This window comes from Aphidius gifuensis, linkage group LG3, assembly GCF_014905175.1.
Source record: "Aphidius gifuensis isolate YNYX2018 linkage group LG3, ASM1490517v1, whole genome shotgun sequence".
Taxonomy (NCBI): Eukaryota; Metazoa; Arthropoda; class Insecta; order Hymenoptera; family Braconidae; genus Aphidius; species Aphidius gifuensis.
In genome coordinates, this window is record NC_057790.1 from 6876332 (window position 1) to 6897341 (window position 21010).

At 22.4% G+C, this 21010-nt stretch overlaps 4 protein-coding genes across 4 annotated transcripts; 2 read left to right on the top strand and 2 right to left on the bottom strand.

The window, feature by feature from the left end:
- On the top strand, positions 1-1533 carry LOC122851772. Its single transcript, XM_044151230.1, has 3 exons — positions 1-62; positions 163-884; positions 946-1533. The coding sequence occupies exons 1-3, from the start codon at positions 29-31 to the stop codon at positions 1168-1170; spliced, it is 981 nt and encodes a 326-aa protein (XP_044007165.1). The 5' UTR covers positions 1-28; the 3' UTR covers positions 1171-1533.
- LOC122851778 lies at positions 1389-3976 on the top strand. The gene is made up of 2 exons (XM_044151236.1): positions 1389-1533; positions 2358-3976. Exons 1-2 carry the CDS (start codon positions 1503-1505, stop codon positions 2888-2890), a joined length of 564 nt encoding a protein of 187 aa, XP_044007171.1. The 5' UTR covers positions 1389-1502; the 3' UTR covers positions 2891-3976.
- Positions 1674-2286, bottom strand: LOC122851779 (plastin-1-like). Its single transcript, XM_044151237.1, has 2 exons — positions 1823-2286; positions 1674-1719 (listed from the first exon to the last, which is right to left on the bottom strand). The coding sequence occupies exons 1-2, from the start codon at positions 2221-2223 to the stop codon at positions 1689-1691; spliced, it is 432 nt and encodes a 143-aa protein (XP_044007172.1). The 5' UTR covers positions 2224-2286; the 3' UTR covers positions 1674-1688.
- Positions 3848-19134, bottom strand: LOC122851767 (plastin-2). The gene is made up of 3 exons (XM_044151223.1): positions 18638-19134; positions 6101-6531; positions 3848-6013 (listed from the first exon to the last, which is right to left on the bottom strand). Exons 1-3 carry the CDS (start codon positions 18686-18688, stop codon positions 4576-4578), a joined length of 1920 nt encoding a protein of 639 aa, XP_044007158.1. The 5' UTR covers positions 18689-19134; the 3' UTR covers positions 3848-4575.
- Positions 19135-21010: the final 1876 nt, after the last annotated feature.

The window sequence follows — 21010 nt, forward strand, 5'->3', positions numbered from 1 at the left end:
AGTGTTATTCGTTTTTTAAATAAGTTACATGATGAGTGCTCTGAGTTTGATACCATTTGTAAGTAAGTATAAAACAAAATTAATAAACAAATAAATAAATCCTTCAAGCGTAATTGAACAAGAATTTATTGAATTCATAAATTTATTTTAACATTTATACAGTTGGACTAGTTGGTTATGATTCTTGTCTAAAATCAACTCCAGATCTGTGGAAGTATGGTCCAGAATATAATTTCAAGGTTGAATGTAATGCATCATTAACCAACACCGCTTACAACGAGATATCAATTACAAATGTAACACTTGACTTAATATGTCGTCCATTCTATTCAACAAGTGTTGTATCATCAGGTTCTGATGCTCTTCAATGTAAAATATCAAATGCACAAATGAATAATTACAATTTTGATATTAAAAATATAAAAAAACATGATAATCATTCTTTACCATTTGAAATAAATAATCAAACATTTGAAATTATTTATACAAATAATGGTATCAAAAATATCAATATACAATTACCAGTGTCACCATGGAGAATGAATATTTATCGTACAATTGCTAGTTATTTAAATTATGGATACAATGATTTTGTTAAAAATGTTGAAACAACATATAACATAACAAAACTTGAAAATTCAACACTCGGTGAGTGCCAAGCAAATATGAGTGTTACAAAATATCCAAATTATGAATTTACTGGTGTTAAAATGAACAGTCCATGTGATAAACTTAAATTAGAAACAATTGCATATAAAGATAAATATCCAGTTGTTGAATTTCATAAAAATAGAATATTAAATAATTGTACGAAAAAAACACCATATTTTTTTGGTGGTGATGATGATACGATAAATAAACCATCTCGTTATTTTACAAACAATGTAAGTTGATTTATTTGTAAATTAAAAAACTGTTTTAATGATAATTATAATTTTTTTACAGACAAATTCATATGTTGTTTATGTAACAGCACCATTGAGTTTTGAATCACAAACAATAAATAATGGTATTTTAACGTTATTTAATAAAAGTGCACCAGTTTATGAATCAACAAGTATTAGATTAGTCGAAATAAAACCAGCGAAAAGTGAATTTAAACGTATTGAATCACCGGGGATAACAAATATTCATTCACACTCTGAAATAATAATACCTGCTGGTGTTTAAAATAAATGAAAATTAATTTAGAAAAATAAAATCATTTACTTTTTTGTTTTAAATATTATTTACAAAAGAAAAATTATATATATGATAAATGATATAATAAAAAGAAACTATTATAAATACAATGCGTCACGTTGAATTTATGTATGAATAGTCATTATTCAATTTATATCGCACAAGTTTCATCATTATATGTATTTTAAATCGAGCAATTTGTACATCCGAAGGGAAGTGTTTGAGAGGTATATAAACGAGATGACAAGGTGTAGAACTTGTTATTTGAATGTAAAGCATACATACTGAGTTTTTTGTTTTTTTTTTATTTAAATATTAAAATGAAGATAGTTTGTTTAATACCATTTGTGGGTGAGTATTTAAATAAAATAAATATATATAAACTATTTTAAATTAATTTATATTATAATTACATTTGTAATAAACCAGTCACTAGATGCCAATTGTTCTTCATGTTTTCATGTTTTTTGTATAGTGTTAAATTTTTTTTATTTATTGTATGCTCATCAATTGTATCTGGACACGAGTGATTGATGACTTTACGGAAAATTCAAACAAACAAATAACAATTAATAAAATAGTTTTATTAATTTAAAATTAAATCAATAATAATTCATAGTATTAAAGATTGAAAACATACCAAAGTAAAATACCATCTTTAACTTTATCATAAAGTAATCTACCCTCTGGATCAATTGGTAATAAATGTTTGAGATCTGGATCACGACGTAAATTTGTATTAATCCAATCACTAAATGCCAATTGTTCTTCGTGTCTAACTGAATGTGTTGTTCCTTGACTTGATGCCTCAGAAATACCACCAAGTGTTTCTAAATTTTCTTTCTTTGATACAGCCTGTTTGAATGATGAACCAAGCTCATTTGCTTTTAAATCTTTACACAACTTTTCAAATTCATCAAATGACAAACGTCCTTTATGTTGTGGCTGTTGTTTATCATCATATTCCTCAATCATTTGACGTACTTTATATCCAGGCATTTTAAAACCACAAACATCAAGTGCTGTTCTCAATTCAGCCATGTCAATGAATCCATCATTATTAGCATCAATCTACAAATTATAACATCAATTAATTATTTTTTCATCGAAAAATCAATCATTAAAGTTAAAATCTCAATTAAACATTAATATTATAATTGTTTAAATTTATTTAGTTGGTCTTATTGGCTTTGATAAATGCCAAAAAGATTCACCAGAAGTATGGAAACATGGTCCAGAGTATACATTTCGTATGAAAGTAAATGCATCATTGTCATATCCAAAATTAAGTAATAATGCATTTTCAAATTTAACAATAATTGTTAAATGTCGTCCATTTTCAACTGAAATTAATCAAGAAAATGATGGTTTACAATGTTACGTACATAGTGCACAAAAACAAAATCATGATATTATACAATCAACAAAATTACCAAAAATACATGCTGATAGACCAACATTACCATTTGACATTGGTAATAAAACATTTGAAATATTATTTAGTAATAATGGAGTTAAAGATATACGTGTAGAATTACCAATATCAAATTGGCGTCTCAACATGTTTAGAGCAATATCATCACAATTAAATTTTGGTTTTAATGGTTTCGATAAAGATGAAGATACATTTACAATTGAACAAAATGAAAATTCAACAATTGGTAATTGTTATACTAAAATTGAAGTATCGTTGGCTAAGTACATGTAAAAATACATCAATAGCATACATATCCACTTGTTGTTATAAACAAAACAAGAGATACAAATAAATGTCAAAAATATTCACCATATTTATATTATTTTATGGATATGTTTGTTTTTTTAATACAATTTAATTTATTGCAGGAATCATCAGTGAGTGGTTTTGCATTGGCACCACAAAGTTTTGGCTCTCACACAATTAACAAAGGTACATTGACTTATACAAATGTCAAAATAAGTAGTCCAACAATGGAACATATTGATCTTCGTCTTGTTTCAATTGATCCAGCAATAAAAGAATTAAAACGTCTTGATAAACCTGGTATTTCTACTCTAGCTTCAGGTGATACTATTGAAAAAATTGCTACTCCAAAAACTGTATTAAAATAATTAAAATAAATTCAATAATTTTAAATAAATATTAATAAATAAGCTATAATTAAATTTTATTAATCTATTTACTTTTTAATATATATATTTTTTGAATTACAATTAAAATTCATGGTTCAAATTCCATGTACATTTTTATTTTTCTTATTATAAAATTAATCCTAGCATCAATTTTATTTGATGTTTAACAAAAAAATTTATGATGACTGATTTTTTTTTTATTTTATTTTATTTTATCATTTTCTCTCTCTCTCTTTCATACAATTTTCAATGAATAAATTGCAAATGGCCCAGAATTAAATATTACAGTAAAAATTGTAAAATTGTCTTTTTATTTTTGCACTCACTCGAGGCGATACATGATTTTATTATATTTAAATATTTTATATACGTATAGATGTAATTAAATTACTTGATTTTTTTATTTTTTGCTCTTATTTTTTAAAAATTGAGTCTTTCGTTGATTTTTTTTTTCTCTTTTAAATTACCACGTAATATCGTTCTCCAAACGAAACAATTTGTAAGTACAGTTTTGTCATATTTTATAAATATTTATAAATTATACATTGATGTGATTATTAAATATAAAATTTATGAAAAAAAAAAAAAAATTTATTACAGGATGTTGATTGACATTTTATCAAATCCAATGGCACATCAACTTTGCTATTATTTTTTTTTATTTTTATCAGTAAATATTGTGCGCATAAAATTGTCTTAAAATACATTGACAAAGCAAAAGAAAAAAATCATAAATAAATGATAATAATAATGAAAAAAATTATTTGAAATAAATTTTTAATTATTGAAAATTGACAGTTGAATATATATTTTTCTTGAATTTTAAATTCTTCATATTGTTTTTTTTTTTTTTCGCTGTCTTTCGCATATTATATAAATGATTAGAAATTTTTTTTTTTAAATTTATAACTTGATTTTAATATTCAACAAATAATAATATTTAAAAAAAAAAAATATATATATATTATTTCAAAACTTAAAATTAAAAATTAACGTTTTAATACATTCGTCTAGGTACCATTAATCGAAATTAATTTGTAAAACAATAATTTCAAAAAAAAAAAATAATAAATTGATTAACTTAATTCCATGGCTTTTTGATATAAAAAAAAGCTTAGGCATATGTACATGAAAAAATTTCACTTTTTTGTCGTTAATATGGATTTTTTTTTTTGCATATTTTAATAAACTTTCAATTGAATATTTGTTATGTCAATGTTCATCATCGAGTTGGGTATAAAAAAATGAAATAATACTCGATTCTGAACAATTTGCTAGCCATTATTGTCCATTTTTAATGGTATTACCATTTTCAATAGGAATATCACTACCATTTTTTTTAGAATCCATATTTGGAATGTAATCCATAGCCATTAAACAGGCAAATACAGTCATAACCATTTTTGGTTTAACCTCAGTAATATCCTCAGGTAATGCATAAACACGAGCACCACATTTTCTAGCTAATGATATTGCATATTTTGCATTGTCAAGTTTATCATCATCAGTACCACCTTCTTTAACAAGATCATAATTAACAGTACCAGGTTTAATTGCATCAATAAGATCAATAACTGGTTTACCATCAGCAATAGCATAATCTTGAAAACCTCTTATTCTACTTGTTTTACCAGCAGCTTCAAGTTTTGAATTAACCCATTGTACAATTTCTTTGTCAACTGATGCTGTACCAGGTATACCAGCAAGACTTGATAATAATGATAATGTATATGATCTCATTAATTGCCATATTAATGCAAGTGTTAATGTTGCATTACCATCATTAATATCTTGTCCAGCAATACCAACAAGTGAATAATTCATTTGTTTACCAAGTTCAACAGCATAATTACAATTTTCAAGTTTTTCCATAAATTTACGTAATTTTGTAAATTTTTTATGTACTTTTGGCCATTTAACTGTACCTGGTTTAATAATATCATATAATTGAAATATAACAATACCATCAGCAAGATCAGAATATAACCAATTAACATGTGGTGATACACCCATTGAATTCATCCAATTTCTATATGTTTTTTCTTCACGTGTTTCTTCTAATGAATCAAGTCCTTCAATTATTGTTTCTGGTTTATCTAATCCAGGATAATTATTAAATAAATTTGCAACAAATGCAAGATTTAATTTATATATACCATTAACAACATCAGATGGTGTTACAAAACTTCTACATTCAAGTTTACCAGCTTGTTGTAACATTATTTCAGCACGTGTCATTTGATTTGGTTCCATTAATGCTTCAAGTGTAACATCTGATGTTGATGGTGATATTTGTTTTATTAAATGTGAATATATTTCTGAATCTGTTATGTCTGATTGGAAATTATGACATCTACGTGATATACCAGCATTTTCCAAATGATGATTAACCCAACGTAGTAATATTGCTTCTGGTGATAATTTAAGTAGGTCTTCAATTCTTTCACCATCTTGTAATAATGTTGCTAAACCAGGACAATTTTCTAATGTTATTTGATTAAATAATCCAATTCTAATTATTTGCCAAAGTAAACCAAGTACAAGATGTGGTGATCCTTTTGTCAAATCATGAGCATCAATATTAACAATATTACAACCAATTGCTTGGGCTGATGATAATGCTAATGTTAAATTTTCATGTTTTTTGTAGAGTGTTAAATTTTTTTTATTTATTGTACGCTCATCAATTGTATCTGGACACGAGTGATTGATGACTTTACTGAAAATTCAAACAATTAATGAAATAGTTTTATTAATTTAAAATTAAATCAATAATAATTCATAGTATTAAAGATTGAAAACATACCAAAGTAAAATACCATCTTTAACTTTATCATAAAGTAATCTACCCTCTGGATCAATTGGTAATAAATGTTTGAGATCTGGATCACGACGTAAATTTGTATTAATCCAATCACTAAATGCCAATTGTTCTTCGTGTCTAACTGAATGTGTTGTTCCTTGACTTGATGCCTCAGAAATACCACCAAGTGTTTCTAAATTTTCTTTTTTTGATACAGCCTGTTTGAATGATGAACCAAGCTCATTTGCTTTTAAATCTTTACACAACTTTTCAAATTCATCAAATGACAAACGTCCTTTATGTTGTGGCTGTTGTTTATCATCATATTCCTCAATCATTTGACGTACTTTATATCCAGGCATTTTAAAACCACAAACATCAAGTGCTGTTCTCAATTCAGCCATGTCAATGAATCCATCATTATTAGCATCAATCTACAAATTATAACATCAATTAATTATTTTCATCAAAAAATCAATCATTAAAGTTAAAATCTCAATTAAACATTAACAAATAGATTCAACTTATTTATCGTATAAATTTTTACTCGTTAACCTTGAAATATTAACAATAAAAAATAATTTATTTCTAATTTAAATTCTAAAAAATTTATATATTTTATTATTATTTTTTTTCAATAATTATGTTACGTAATTTATTATTGCTCAAGTGTTATCAGTTGGTTGATATGATAATTGTGCTATACGTAGCTTTAAGTATGATAAAAAATAAAAAAAAAAAAAAGGAAAATTATTGTTAAATTACGAGCTGTATATCCTCATGTAATCCCAATGACCTTTTAATGGAATTTACATTCTACCTCATCTCATTAATTAAAAAATTTATCAAAAATTTTTCTTATATTTATTTTTTTTTTTTATTGTAAATTATTATCATATCTCTGTGCATTCACTACTATGTAGTTTTATTCAGATAATAATGAAACGCTTGTATGCCCCAAGAAAAATATAACTGTTATTAAAAATAAATAAAAATATTTTTATATTTTTCAAGTTTCGGTTATTATTTTTAGATTAATTATTTTATTTTTTTGTTTTATCAATCAAGGCTATTATAAATTCGATAAAAAATAACTCACTAAATGAAAAAAACGATCAAAGTCCTTGAGATATTCCTCGATAACATCCCACTTTTCAATATTACGAATTTCCATTTTATTAAATACAAAAAAATCAACACTCTATTGTAAATAAACGCACAAAATAATTGGAAATAAAAATAATCTAAAAATTGAGGAATGTTAGACAACAAAGTCCAAGTTTGTACACTCACTGATGTAAAATACTGATCATCATCATGAGCAATGTGTTATCGTTGTTATCAAACTAGATGATTAGCTGATAATAAAATTCACAAGAAAAATATAATTTTAAAAAAAAAGTTGACATAAATTGTATAAATAAAAATACATTTTATAATTTATTATTTAATTCAAAAAAAAAAACAGCTGTAATAATTTTTTTTTTCGCAATAAACATAATTTACATTTCCTTGACCTAACATACTCATCTTAAAATTTATTTTAATTTCCGGAGATGTTATAATTGGCTTCCTTTCACCGACAAATTTACATATTTTTATCTGGCTTCAAAAATCAATTTTCAATTCAATTCTAAATATATTATTCTACCTTATTTTTCAATCAATAAATAACACTAATAATAATCTCAAATAAAGTATATAGACAAATATCATTGAAAAAAAACAAAATCAATTAAATTTATAAATATAATTTTATTATAAATATTAATAAATAATTATAGCCAAGTTTATTTTATGAAGAAAGCAACATTGTACTTTGAGGGATAATTAATGTGATCAAGTCTCGGCCAATTGGAATTTCACGATGAAACATTGAGCTTCATAAATAGTGCCCTCAGTATATCCTCAAGGCAAACAGACATAATTTTTTATTTATAAATCATTATTAATTTTTTTTTAACTGTAAAAAATACTGGTTGATTTTATGCATTTATAAAACCATCAAAAGCTCAAAGGTGTTTACATTTGATATTAAATATATGTTATTATTATTTATACTTGTTTTTCTTTTTTAAATGTTTTGTTATTAAGAGATTTCGTCGATTTTTTTCCGAATATGAGAATGCTTTGAAATTTATACAGTAGATTCTTGAAATACTAATACATTTTATGTAATTTTTTGGTAATTGTTTGAAAGCTCGTTATTTTTTTATTAATTTTTAAAGTTGACAACTTTTAACATGGGCTCTTATGGAGAATGCGAGTTTTTGTCAAAAAAAAGTCCATTAAAATACCAATATCTCTAATCGACAATATGACATCGTAAAAAAAAAACTATCGGGTTATAAAATGAGACAAAATAAAACGTATGGAAAAAAAATAAAAAAGATTCGGAGCTTAGTTTTTTTACAATTAATAATTAAAGTATGAAAAAATTGATTTTTATGAGGAATTATTGAAAAATCACTAGAGACCTCTTGCGGATGACTTTTAGAAACACGATATTTCTATGAGTGCGAAAAAGACAAAAAACAGAGGAAACAGATGTTGTCTCATTCTTTGTTTTCAAAAATCAACGAAACTCCTTAATACAGGTTTTATGATTTATCATTAAGACTATGTACTAATAAAGACATGGATTTTTATATTAAGATGTATTTGAATTTTGAATGAAAAAAAAAGGTAATAGTAGTTTTATTATTTTAAATACAATTGAAATATTTAAAAATAAAAATAATGATTGAAAAGTGTTATGTCTATATAAGAGTTATATATATTTTCAGACTTTCTGGCACCTTTTATTGCAACTTTTACGATTATTTACAAAGAGAATAACACAATAGTCGTGCCATTTTCCACATTGTGAGTTTCATTAAAATGCAAAAAAAAAGTATAAAAAAAAAATCAAAGTAGCATTATATAAATAGAGATGAGCAGACATTTGAAGTTGAATAAAAAGTTGGAAATAAGTGCAAAATAATTCCAACATTATGACAAATTAAAAGATAAAAAAAAAAATATTAAAACAGATATAAAAAAGGATGTGAATTATTATTTTTATAATTGATATTATTATGTTGAAAAAGAAAAATATTTAACCTAATTTGTATTATTAATTGTAAAATTATTTATAAAGTTTTCTTGTATATCGTCATTGTTAATTTTATCTCAATGACTTTAACAATGGAATGTTTATAATTCTAGATATATTAAAATTTATTTTCATGATACAGCTTGTTTGAAAATCCCGCGGCAATGATTGATAGATTTTTTAAAATAATTACTAATTTGTATGATTTAAAATTTATCAAACAATACATCCTGAAAAAATCAATTGACGATAAAAATTATTCAAGTCATTTTAACTGAATTTACAGATGACTTTTTTTTTTTTTTCAATCAATTAAATTTATCAAAGTTTATCTCAATTATTAATTTTTTTTTTTATCATCTCATGTAGCGCCAAAAATGATAATGGAAAAAAAAAAAGATCAAACAAATGGTTATCGTGTACTTGAAAGATCAATGAACTTGTTGTTTTTTTTATTGGATACAGATATAAAATTTTATTTAAAAAATATGAAGATATCAGTGATGTTTACTGACAAATTAATTCAGCTACTTTTAAATTCTAATGACAATGAAAAAAAGAGTTTTTTTTTTCAATCCAACCGACCGATAAGTCACTTGGAATCCGGAAGAAATAAACCTGACAAATAAATTATCTTGGATTATTTCGATTTTTTTTTTCTATTATTTTTCGATACGCCTATAAATTCTTGCAATTTTATTATGAAAAATATTCAAGTTTTTCATAAAAACAAGCAACAAGTTAAACAATAATTATAACAAAAAATAATTATTAAAAATTACCAGGAATTTTCTATTAATATACCTTAATTATCAACTCATTTCTACTGAATTTTTTTTTTTTTTAAAAAAAAGTATAATCAATTTTAAAAATAGAAAATTAAAATTTACTAAAAGATTATTTTTTTTAATCTGTTATCAATATGTTTTATTAATATTTAAAAATATCAAACAGAAGCTTTATATTAATACCATGACTCACTGACTAATGATGACTCAAAAGAAAAAAAAAAGAAGAAATTTATTATATAAAAAAAAAAAAAAAAAAATAATAAATAAATTTATTCAACATTAAATGTTTATTTTATTTTTTTCAACAAACAAATGTATATATGTTTTGCGTTATGTTTCAAAGTAAAAAAGAAGATACAAGTCTTCGGGGCCGAGGACACTGAATGACAATAATCAGCCTTGAATTCAAAGACAAGTGTTTACATATAACATACTATGTTAATGAGTTGCTTTTATATATTTTATTTTGATCATATCATATTCAAAACGTATCAAATGATGACAAAATTAAATTTTATCCGTATTTTGTAGTAAATTCATATTTTTTTTTTTTTTCATTTATAAAATTATTATAAATGATATTATTATTATTATATACAAATAGAGTATAATATACTATTAAAAAATTTCTAACACGTGTTTTTTTTTATATACTAAAAGTATTAATTGAATTCGTTGAATATTTTTTAAACTTTGTGAATAATAAAATTTAAAAAAAAAACGAATCAAATGATCTACACTAAAATAATAATGTAGTTTTTTTTTTAATAAAACAATAGAAATAGAAGAAAAAAAATGTCTCAATTGTAGCTAAGAGAAAAAGATGGATTATTATATTTGTTTTTTTTTTCGTTTCGAAAGAATTAAATTGATTCGAACAACAATTGCGGAGATTAAAATATAAATTGTGATAAAATTGAAATAATATTTCAAGTTAAAAAAAAAGCCATAATCAGATAGGGTATAAAATATATTTTAAAAATTTCAAACACGTGTTAGTTGATAACTTTTTACTATCAACAAAATCCCCTTTTATTCATTTTTTTTTTTTTTCTAATGCAATAACGTTTTCTTGTTTTCTGCACAGTGAATTCAAATAAAAAATTTATGCAAGCTTAAATATGATTTATCCCCCTGTTTTTATCAACAACCCTCAATGCATTTGAAATGCATTTGTTATAAACTCAAATGAAAAGGGTAGATAAAACATTAACATGAAATAAAATTGAAAAAAAAATTTATATAATTTCATTTAAAATATAAAAATAAATATATATTTCATAATAAACAATCAAGTCATTGATACATAACAATTAAGAAATGATAAATTAATGAGTTCATGTATTTTTAGTAAATTGATATATTTTTTAAATTTATAAAATTATTATGAATATTGTTATCATTATTAGAAAAAGACTTTGTAACCACTGAATATGAGGAAGTCAATCTTGTTATGACTGATATGTGAATCATGATTATTATTCAAGCTGCATGTGTAAATTTAATAATTGAAAATAAAAAATCCAACTAAAACTGGTTTTTCTTATTTATATTGTGGTTAATGTTTGATGATTATTTATACTTTTATTTCTGTATTTGATACAATGTTTATTGACATTTTCCACTGAAAAATCAACCTGCCATTTGAAGCTTCTATCAATAAAAAATATATTTATTTTTTAAAACTACATTTTCAGTTATTAAATTGTGAAAATTTTAAATTTTCATTATGAAAATTAGTGAAGGATACAAAGTTAAAATAAAATAAATTAATATCATTTTAAATGAGTAAAAAAAATCTTCTACAAGTACATATTTTATGATATTTTTTTGTCGGATTTTATCTTGTTGATATCAACTTGTTTGCATTATTATTTTATTCATAATGTCACTAACCTTTTTTCATATTAAATCATTTTTTTTTTTTTAAAAAACAAGAAATTTATTTGAGATAAAAATGAAAATAAAATATTAAAAAATATGAATATTAAAACTGAATTTAATCGAGTTTTATAAAGAATTTAATTAAAATTTTAAAATATTAAATAACGAGAAAATTCATATGTTATTTATTTGATGAATTTTCTCAGCAATTTAAATATGAATCATCTGCACCTACACAACCAAGTAATCATTCGATTCCGTCATCTGCATGATAAAAATTGTGATTCATTTTTTCATTCGAATATTTTTATTTATTTATTTTTTTTTTTACTTAAAAAGTCACTATTTTAAGAATTGTCAGTATCATACACATTATCACTTCCTGTCAATTTAAAAAGACAATGATTGCATACAAAAAAATTGATATATAATTATTTATTTAAAATATTTAATAATGTAAAAAATGATTCATACAAAATGATAATAATTTAAACATTTGAAGTTTTTTTTTTAGCAAATTTATAATATTTTATAAATAAATTATAAAATTATTTAAAAAATAATAAAACAGAATTTCTCGTAAGTTCATTACAAATAAGAAAAAAAAATACGTAAATAATTGAAATTAAAGATTAAAAATTAATTCAAAAACAAAAAAAATATTTTTTTTTTTTTGTTACATAATGTGGTATTTTATCTTGAGATACTTAAATTGGAACACAAAAAAAATTACATGATGTTTACTCATATTGTTTGTCAACATAAACGATTGTTTAAACAAAAGAATCTTTATCATAAAAAAAAAGGCATTGATATTTGCTTGTTTGTTAATAAATTTCACAGAAAATTTAATATCAAAGTATTTCAAAAGATTTTTTTCATAACTTTTTTTTAATTGTTTCAAAAAAAAATTGTTTATTTTCATGACTGAGTAATAACGTTATCTAGACAAAATAATAATATTAAATTAAAAAAAAAAAAATATTCTCAAGGTGAAATAATGCAATGAGATTGACCTCATTATGTGATATTTAATGCGCAATAGAAACAGACAATGGCTTCATCGACAAAGTATGTTTTAAATAATTAAATAAATAAACTTTAACCCTGAAAGTTCAACTAATAATTCTTGATGACAAATATATTTCTAAATTTTATATCAATTACTTTTTTTTGATAAAAATAAAGCATATTATATTGAGTAAATATAGAAGAATAAATCGAAAAAAGAAACACATGTTTTTTGTATATTTTTAAAATATCCAAGTAGGTATTTAATAAATAAAAATAAAAAAATCAAGATCACCCACGTACTTTAAATTTTAAATGACACTGAAATGTTTTTTAAAAATTTTTAAATATACTTATGACAGAAATAAATTTTCTAAATTAAAATTTATTCTTATTGCCACCAAGTGAGTGACCTATGCATCGCGTTGATTTTTTTTTTTTAAATTTCCTATTTTAATTCTACACAAAAGAAGAAAAAAAAAACAGGTTAAAACTCCGGTGGTCTAACATGGAATTGTAGAAATAAACATGAGAAATTAGGAAAAATAAAAAGTCGTTAAAAAAAAAAATTTAATTTATAAAATAAGAAATGAAGAATCAAGCAAAATAAGGAGTGTAATATCTAGATTCACATGACGAATAAAAAAAAATTATAATAAAAACAGTGGGTGTAAATGAAAAATGAAAAAAAAAAAAATATAATACAATGGCCAACTTGTGCCTGCTCATTCTCACGTACATCATTGGAACTTTAACATGATAAAAAAAAAAAATTTTTTTTTTTTATTTGTACAAATATATTTTCATTGTTAAATCTTTTCTGCTCTCATTTTCCTAATTAAATTACATTTTTTTTTTTTTTTTAAACATCAAGCTTTGTCGTTAAAAAAAAAATAAAAGATTTAAAAAATTTCTAAACTTGCAAAATAATAATTTTATAAAGTATTATTATTTTTAAAATGTAAAATAATTTTATGTATAAATTTATAAATTCATTTTTTATATTTTATAATTTTTAATTCAATTTTTTTAATATTTTAATTTGTTTTTTTATGATTTAAAGAAGTTTAAAAATATTTTAAAAGATGCAGTTTATTTTTATGTTTTTGGGTAAAAATGAGTACAAGTAGAGGTACATGTAACACATAGTATTTTTTTATTTGTATAGTATTAAGCCATATGTTGTATTATCACGTGACATTACAACTCAGTGACGCATAATAGTTGTCGTGTCAATAATGTCTTTTTTTTTATTATTATTATTTAAAGTCTGATCTCAATACTTGGTGAATCATCACTTTATTGATTAATCATCCGGAAGCAGTGCAAATATACATCATCATTTATTAATTTACTTTTTTTTTTTTTTTATAAATCAATGGTTGAATTACATAAAAAATACTGAACAAATATTTAAATCATATTTGCGTCGTGTTAAATTGAATACGTAATAATTATTCGAAATAAAAAAAGATTAAAAATATGACGAGAAAAAAGAGGAATTATTATATCAAAAAAATATTTTTTTTTTAAATTAATGTTCAATTTTTTATCACCGGGATTATTAAGTTTTCGAGACCGAGTATTTTTCATTTGATATATTGAGAAAAAAAACAGGGAGATATAAATTATTGATGGAAAAAAAAAGAGCGGATTTAATGGTTGGGAAATTACCAATGGTACTTGACCGCGAACTAGCGATTTTCCACTTACGGTTTTTGTTTTTTTCATACATTTAGCGCATGTAATCAAATGTTTATATATACTGTAATATATTTTACATTGTAGATGAATGACTAGTCAGTGAAGCACTTGATTTTAAACAGAATTATAAAAAAAATATACATAAATTTATAACTTTGAGTCAGTGTCTCAAGTAAAAAAAATGAATAAAAACAGTTATATAAAAGTATGAAATTAGCAACAAGATATATCTTTTTTGTATAAATAAAACAATAGATTTATTATTCAGCTCAATTATTAAATAATTATAATGACAGTAATTTAATTATTTCTATTTTTTTCATGATAAAAATATTAATTTAATTCGTTGAATATTTTTTAAACTTTGTGAATAATAAAATTTAAAAAAAAAAACAAATCAAATGATCTACACTAAAATAATAATGTAGTTTTTTTTTTAATAAAACAATAGAAATAGAAGAAAAAAAATGTCTCAATTGTAGCTAAGAGAAAAAGATGGATTATTATATTTGTTTTTTTTTTCGTTTCGAAAGAATTAAATTGATTCGAACAACAATTGCGGAGATTAAAATATAAATTGTGATAAAATTGAAATAATATTTCAAGTTAAAAAAAAAGCCATAATCAGATAGGGTATAAAATATATTTTAAAAATTTCAAACACGTGTTAGTTGATAACTTTTTACTATCAACAAAATCCCCTTTTATTCATTTTTTTTTTTTTCTAATGCAATAACGTTTTCTTGTTTTCTGCACAGTGAATTCAAATAAAAAATTTATGCAAGCTTAAATATGATTTATCCCCCTGTTTTTATCAACAACCCTCGATGCATTTGAAATGCATTTGTTATAAACTCAAATGAAAAGGGTAGATAAAACATTAACATGAAATAAAATTGAAAAAAAAAATTTATATAATTTCATTTAAAATATAAAAATAAATATATATTTCATAATAAACAATCAAGTCATTGATACATAACAATTAAGAAATGATAAATTAATGAGTTCATGAGTTGCATGGTATGCAGGTTGCTTGCAAAATACTCATTATGTTAATAAACAAACGAGTTGAATACAGAGGGGTTATTATAAATAACATTCTACAAAAAAAAAAAAAAAAATTACAACTTAACTCGTTGATATAATATATAGATTGTATTCTCAATCCATTTGTGTATTAAATTTGCACATGCACAAATAAGAATAAACTGTACTTATAACTTTGATGATTTTTAAAAAATTTATAAAAAAGACAAGTTGTTAAAAAATAATTGAACTAACTTGATAATTTTTTAATTTTTTTTTTTCGTAAGGTCTTTGTACTCTTAATATTTTTTTTTTTTTTTTATACTATTATCAAATTCAAAAGTAAAAAAAAAAGTAAAAATAAAAATAATGCAGATAAGATAAAAAATCAAATATAAAATTTATATTCAATATAAAAATAATCAATGTGATTAAAAATAAAAATAATAAATTATCAGCTATATAAAAATCCAAAATTATTGAGTTAATATTTGTATATTTGTTAATAATATTCAATAATTTAAATTAAAAAAACAAAAAAACATTTCAAGTGTATAAGGGCAGCGATTAAATTACTTTTTTCCGGCTTGAATTATTTTATTGATCGTGTCATATATGATGATGATGATGATGGAGGGTTCAACAAAACGATCTGCAACATCCTTTATTTCACCAGCATATAAGCTTGCTTAAATATTCTGAATCAAAGTGACGACGATGCGATGTGTTGGTTACAATATATACGAACATAAGGGTGCAAAATAAAAATTAAAAAAAAAAATATTATAGATACACCAGACAGGCATATTCTTTAGCTGCACATGGCCCACCCTCGTGAAATTAAAGAGTATATAATGTATATAACTATTATGTGAATATATATAAAATTTTTGTAAAATGGATAAAGGGCTTGAGGAGGGTAAATATCATTGCCCGGGAGTTGTCGTAACCCTGGGCAACGCCATACCGCGATTTTCTTTAGTCGCTCTCTTTATTTATTCATATACAATTATTTTAAAATTTTATTTAATTATCATTTATCAAAATCGATAAATCACAAAATGATATTTCTTAAAAGCAATATATTGACATGTAATTTGTAAAAATAAAAGTTGAACATCGTTTTATCGCGGCTAAATGATTTTGAAAAATTTTTTAATAAAATTGTTAAAATTAATGTGTTAAAACTAGCTTTGGTGAAAAAATTCTCCATTAATTTTTGGAAAGTTTTAATGATAAAAAGAATCTAGAAAAAGTACTTGGAAAAATGAAGAAATTACTCTGAAAATTTTCCGGAATAAAGTATTTTTTTCTATCGAAAATCGAAATAATGAGAGAAAAATCAGGCAAGACGATATTTTTGTTTAATTAAAAAATCATATTAATTAACTTTTAATTTAACTAAGAATTTTTTGGATCAATAAAATATTGAATAAATTAATAATTTTAAATAAAAAAAATATATTAAAAAGAAAATTTAATTAGCTATGAATTTTTTAAAAAATTTTTTTTCTATTTTGTTTTAGTTTAAAATTGTGCTAATGAGTTATCGAAATTCGATGGAATGTATATGTATATGTTTAGCACCTTTGAACACCAGTTAACTCTCTGATTTTTGTGGAATTTTAATTCACAAGTGGAACGGATATTCCCATACATTAAAAATGTATAATGATAATAAATCTCGTGGCCGATATTTCATGTGGTTATTCAAAGAAAAAAACTACATTTGAATGATAAATTTAAGAAAAAGTAATTTTTAAAATTTAAAAAACTATTTTTATTAATTTATTTAAACAAAAAAAAAATGTATTTTTTATAATAATACATAAGAAAATAATATAAAATTATTTCATCAAAGTCAACGAGGCAAATCATGATTTATTTTCTGCCGGAAATCGACAGTAAAATAAATGTGAAAATGAAAAGTAGAAAATAATAAATAAAATATAAATATCTATTATTTGTAAAATACAAAAATCAAGTTGTAAAATATTTTAAAACAACTTCCGGGGTTAAAACTCTCTCAATATTATCAACTTCAATATACTAAAAAATTTAAAATTCAAAATTATAAAAAAATAAAGGAAAATTCTTGTCGTGAGAACGTCCTTGTTGACTCATCCTGAACATTTTGCATTAATCATATTGAAAAATTAAAATAAAAAGGGTATCAATAACAAAAAAATATATAAAATAATTTACATTTTATAAAAAATTTCATAATTTTCTTCGTTGCTTATTTCAATTTTATATAAAATATTTTTTATTATTTTATTCATCATTTTTTAATGACACTGTAATTAAAAAAAAAAAAGATAACAATGTCTACATATTAATTTAAAAATAATAATAATAAAAAAAATAAAAAAAAAATATTGATATTATAAAATTTCAATAAATATTATTATTATAAATCACCTTGATAAATTATTTTAAATTTTAAACAATATATTTTCCTGTTTTCTTTCAAAGTCCAAGAAAATATTTTCACAAATTAAATCACAGTTTGTTTACACATGCATTCTCCAACAAACGTCGTATTAAAAATTCCACATTAAATTCTCCAAAAAAGGAAAATTAAAATAATAATAAACCCAAATAATGTGAATGTCAACTCTCTCTTGCTTTCAACCCACAAAATAAATATCTTTAAAAAAAAAAAATTTAACGATGCTAAAAAATGACAAAATAAAATTTTAGAAAAAAATTATTAAAAAATTAAAAAAAATATATAAAATAAATTTATTAATTTTTATTAATTTGAGTAGTTACATTTGATTTAAAAATCATTTAATTGGGATGGGCCAAAAAGGGGGTAAAACAGGGCGGTGACACGAACCCGGATGCCGGTTTTAAAGTAAATTTTATTGAGCAGCTAAAGCCACGCGGATCCGTCAAATAATACACGCATTAAATCAACAAAAAACATGTGATAAATAAATTTTAAAAAATAATATAAATTAATTAGAAAATTGATAAATATTTATAAATATTAGGATAATTTTTTTTAAATAAATTACTTACTGTTTTAAATTGCTCAAGAAGTTCCTGCCGGTCGTCGATGGCGGTGGCCATGTTGATAGAATCCTTCCTCAGTATTTCTTGAATTTACTCCTTTAATAACACACTTACTCTTTGACCTCTCACTCTCTCTATCTTTCCCTATTTTTTTTATATTATTGGAGTATACTGTTGAGCTGTTCTACAACCTTTTAATCTCAACAAAACAAAAAAAAAATTTAGACAAATACTCCAAATTAACTGACACTGTTTTTGAAAAAAATTTTAAATTAATTAATTTTTTTAACTGAGATATTATTTAGATATTTTATTGAAGTGTATATTTTTTAAAATATTTTTTAAATACTATTTAAATATTGGAGTAATTTTTTTTTTTTTTTTTGTTTGTTGATGACGCGTTTTTTTGTGTGTACTGGTTGGAACACCTTCGCGCAGTAGACTGACTCAAACTGAATGCGCTGAAGAACCGCCTGTACACATACACACGATTTGTGGTATTTTTATTATTTTTTTTTTTTTTTTCCTTTTCATTTTTGTTATTATTATTATTATCCCCACTGTTGTATGCGCACGTCTTTTAATGTCATTCTGCGCGCGTACTTTGTATTATATTTCTTATCGAAAAAAATTTTTTAAGTTAGCCTATTAGAATTATTTCGTTTAGCTGATCAAAATGATGTAATTTTTTTTTCGTTATTTCTAATGGATTATTACGTTTAAAATTTATTTATATTTTTTTTTTCATAAAAACACGTGCCAAGGCAAATTGATGGTTCGATTTACTCATTGATGGAAAAAATCGCGAAAGAAAAACTGAGATAATAAGGAAGTTTTTTATATAATAAAATTTTTTTTTTTTTTTTTCTTAAGAAGGACATTAACTCGAGCCATTGAGTTTATGTCCTGCACAATATTAAATTTCGTAATCTACTTTTTTATTTGAAATAATAAAACTTTTTTTAAATCAACTTTTACAAGAAAAAAAAAAAATATAAATTAAATCCTGTTAGTTTTTTCAACATAATAATTAAATAATAATCAAAAATAAAATAAATTAAACAAGATATTGAATTTATTGAAAAATATGTAATAAAAAAAAAAAAAGGCCTTAGTCATTAAAATTAATTTTTACTATTGATACTAGATAAAAATTAAATTTTCTTTTTTTTTTTTTTTAATTTAAAAGTTTCAAATCTAGCTGATTAACTTGTTCTAAACTTTTAATTTTTTTTTTTAAATTGATTGACCTCGTTTGCACAGCTGCTTAGCCTGATAAAGAAAAATAATATTTTATTTTTTTTGGTAATTTTTAACTGTGATTAATTAGCAGCTCAATGCAAGTCATAATAAAAAATATGAATGAATTTAAAATTGATATAACTAATTGTCTCTGTACGAAAACAAATAAATATTTAAAGAAAAATCATAGGTAAATATTAATAATAATTAATTGTTTAAAAAAAATATTTTCCATGTGAATCGATTGGTAGGCAAGTCATCAACCTGGTTGTAAAATCACGACCTGCAGGTTGACCTGGATTACTCAACATTGTTGCTTGTGTCGTCATTCAAACCACCGCAATGTTTTTTTTTTTTTTTTTTTTTTTTCAAACATTTATTTTATTGACTGTGTTAAATCTTTTCATATTAAACTGTATTATTATTATAATATTACAAAAAAATTATAATAACATGAATAATATTGTAATATAATTATATTTTTATAAATTTTATATAAATAATTTTTAAATAATTCATTTTACAACTGAATCAACATACAATTTTTTTTATTTATTTTGGTTTAATTGTCAATTTAATTCACAACTGACAATAGTTATTGATGAATCAAATGATACAATGCGTCAACATTAATTTACAATGAAAAAAAAAAACTAATAACTATCAATATTGACTCATGTTGATTAGTCATTAATTTATAAACAATACAGCACATGTTGTGAATGAATTATTTGTAATTTAAACTTATCTATTTTTATAAACAAAAAAAGAAAAAAACCACAAATAAATTATTCATCAAAATTATATTATAGAAATAAATAGAAAATATTTCGAATAAAATATATTAAAATTAAATTTAAATTATACATTGATTGTTTAATATTTTATGAATTATTATTTAATTTTTTTAAATTAACATTTTTTATTTAATATTTGTCATTTTTTTCTTCAACTTTGTGGTAATTTTTTTTCATTTTTTTTTTAAATACCATGAGAGGTGATACAGGCCAATGACCCAAGCAAAGGCAAAATAAAAAATATCAAGAATGAATAACTAAATGTTGGCTGTGAAAATTTTTTAACAACCGGTCTCAATCGAAATACAATTTTTTTTTTTTGTGCATTATAACAAAATAA

What these genes read in the sequence shown, in the direction of transcription:
- LOC122851772 (XM_044151230.1), top strand. Translation starts at nt 29, where the DNA reads ATGATGAGTGCTCTGAGTTTGATACCATTTGTAA. An exon ending in GAGTTTGATACCATTTGTAA is followed by an intron (nt 63 to 162) that starts GTAAGTATAAAA and finishes ACATTTATACAG; the next exon opens with TTGGACTAGTTGGTTATGAT. An exon ending in CTCGTTATTTTACAAACAAT is followed by an intron (nt 885 to 945) that starts GTAAGTTGATTT and finishes ATTTTTTTACAG; the next exon opens with ACAAATTCATATGTTGTTTA.
- LOC122851778 (XM_044151236.1), top strand. Translation starts at nt 1,503, where the DNA reads ATGAAGATAGTTTGTTTAATACCATTTGTGG. An exon ending in TTGTTTAATACCATTTGTGG is followed by an intron (nt 1,534 to 2,357) that starts GTGAGTATTTAA and finishes AAATTTATTTAG; the next exon opens with TTGGTCTTATTGGCTTTGAT.
- LOC122851779 (XM_044151237.1), bottom strand. Translation starts at nt 2,223, where the DNA reads ATGGCTGAATTGAGAACAGCACTTGATGTTTGTGGTTTTAAAATGCCT. An exon ending in AAAGATGGTATTTTACTTTG is followed by an intron (nt 1,720 to 1,822) that starts GTATGTTTTCAA and finishes TTTTCCGTAAAG; the next exon opens with TCATCAATCACTCGTGTCCA.
- LOC122851767 (XM_044151223.1), bottom strand. Translation starts at nt 18,688, where the DNA reads ATGGCCACCGCCATCGACGACCGGCAGGAACTTCTTGAGCAATTTAAA. An exon ending in TTCTTGAGCAATTTAAAACA is followed by an intron (nt 6,532 to 18,637) that starts GTAAGTAATTTA and finishes TATAATTTGTAG; the next exon opens with ATTGATGCTAATAATGATGG. An exon ending in AAAGATGGTATTTTACTTTG is followed by an intron (nt 6,014 to 6,100) that starts GTATGTTTTCAA and finishes TTGAATTTTCAG; the next exon opens with TAAAGTCATCAATCACTCGT.